Raw genomic sequence first — 2,219 nt, 5'->3', positions numbered from 1 at the left:
CAATGTTAAATGATTGCTCAAATTGAGTAAGATCAGCATAAATAGCGCACTAGCTTCACTAATAGCAACATTCCTCCCTTAATGCATGGGAAGGTTCTGGGCTCATTTCCTCAAAACGGAGTGAACCTAAATTCATTTTTTTAAAAATAAAATTGGTTAAGATCAACAAGTACCATCGTTCTTTTTGCTCTTCTATAGTGAAGAGTCTAAGGAATTAATTACAGCAATCATATTCTACTGCACTAAGCAACTGTTAGATTATGAAAGATTGTATCCATGTAGCACGTAACTATGCGAGGTCAGTTTTTCTGAAGATTACTCAAAATTAATTCAATCACTTTACATTGTATCCATGTAGCACGTAACTATCCATGTAGCACGTATCCATGTAGCACACCCCATCTCTCTCTCTCTCAAAAAAGAAGAAGAAGAAGAAGAAGAAGAAGAAGAAGAAGCAAGTACGTACTTGCAGACCACAAACTCCAACATGCACGTCATTGGTAATTATGGAAAGAGATGGGCGTAGAAATCAGGGAAATTTAATTTATTCTCCGCAGCTAAGTTTCAAGATCGAGTTTTTGTAACAGGCAAACTATACTGATTAAATGCATCATGAGGGGTATCTCTGAGTTGTATACAACCCATCACACTAATTTTTGTGCATGCATATTATATAATTGTAGAATTCAAACAAACATTAGGGAGTATTCCGCGCTTCACCTCCCTAAATTCTTGGTTAAATGGCTACCTCCCTAAATTAGTGGCTATATTTAATTATAAATAAATGACAACCTCAGGGTCATAAGAGCACATATAAATGCATGCGTTCCATATTTGCATTTCTTTCTTAAGAGTCGCCATTTCTCCCCCTGCTCTTTGCAGGGAAGAGCCCTTGAGATTGGCAGTTTCTTTTCGCTTCCTCTAATTAATTAATGGAACATAAATCAGACGCCGTCATTGATATTGTCCGTGCTGTCAACAACCATCAAGATGGCGTCCCAAAGACCAAGAAGAAAAAGCGACGCAGTGCAATGCACATCCTTAGGGTGGCCGTGTATATGCTGTCTCTAAGATCTGGCAAATCAAAATCTGTCCAGACAGATGTTGCTTCGAAGTGGAAGAAGTACTTGTCTTTCATGCGTCCTTTGCACGTTCACAGCAACCAACAACGCATCGAGGCCACACCGGCACCTGTGACATCCACGGCGGTTCATGAAGAATCAAAAGTTACACCTCCGGCGGCTTCCGTGGATGTTGTTGAGCAATATTTAGAGGTGTTTACCCCATCTTATTCGCCGGCCCCAAAAAGCATAGCTTCATCCTCGTCGGGCCAAACTAGCCAATACGCATCGGCGCAAAATCTTCTAGATCTTCTAATTGATATGAGTGATGAAGATGATGATGGGGATGAGGATAGTTATTATGATGATAAATATGGGGACGAAACTATAGACATGAAGGCTGAGCAGTTCATTGCTAAATTTTATGACCAAATGAAGCTTCAACACAAGAATTACTGAGGTCATTAAACTGAAACTACAATTTGTTTGCTTCCATGCATGCTCGTTTCATCTCAGATTCTCAGGTAAAGGGCGAAACAACTGGGTTGTTTAATATTTGAAAAACATTATCTGGTTTTTATGATTTTTACTTTAGTGTTTTTGTATTTTAGATTGTTATTCAATGAAGACAAACAATATTTGTCATGTGTCCTTTTTTTTTTTAACATTTTATTAATTTCTCCGTTTTCCTGTAATTTGGGTATAAGTTAATTATGAATTGGAAGAAGAGGGGATATATAACTGTTGAAATTTTGTTTGAAGCTTAGGCAAGGATCCAGACTTTTCTTTAATGAATAAACATCCAGAGATAAAATTGCTCAAGAACATGATTTCTTGTCTTACACACACACGTCTTGTTCAATACTTATTTTATTCTTTTTTTGGCGTGAAACATCACAGCTGGATACTGAAAATTTTTACTCATAAGAAGGTTTATGCCCGTGATGTCAGATCATAGAGCTAAAAGCTAAAAAATGCGTACGGCAGATCCAGAGTTTTCCTAAACCATGTTATTTCAACAATCTTTAAAAACAATTTCATTCGGTAAACCTTCTAGGTAAAATAACTAAATAGAAAGAAGATCAAGAATAAATGTGATTACTCTGGAATCATGGAAATATGGATTAGGCACCTAGGCTCCTTAATTGGCCAAGATTA

At 37.2% G+C, this 2,219-nt stretch overlaps 1 protein-coding gene across 1 annotated transcript; it reads left to right on the top strand.

Annotated features, from left to right (window-relative positions):
• The first annotated feature begins 887 nt into the window (after positions 1-887).
• LOC105137948 (uncharacterized) lies at positions 888-1,628 on the top strand. The gene has a single exon (XM_011043903.1). It carries the CDS (start codon positions 933-935, stop codon positions 1,518-1,520), a length of 588 nt encoding a protein of 195 aa, XP_011042205.1. The 5' UTR covers positions 888-932; the 3' UTR covers positions 1,521-1,628.
• Positions 1,629-2,219: the final 591 nt, after the last annotated feature.

The sequence above is a fragment of the Populus euphratica genome, unplaced genomic scaffold (genome assembly GCF_000495115.2).
Source record: "Populus euphratica unplaced genomic scaffold, PopEup_1.0 scaffold173.1, whole genome shotgun sequence".
Classification (NCBI taxonomy): Eukaryota; Viridiplantae; Streptophyta; class Magnoliopsida; order Malpighiales; family Salicaceae; genus Populus; species Populus euphratica.
Note: the sequence above shows the minus strand (reverse complement) of the source record. Positions and strands in the feature narration are given on the sequence as shown.

Bases quoted from the DNA above. Each gene is read 5' to 3' on its own strand.
- LOC105137948 (XM_011043903.1), top strand. From the start codon at position 933: ATGGAACATAAATCAGACGCCGTCATTGATATTGTCCGTGCTGTCAAC.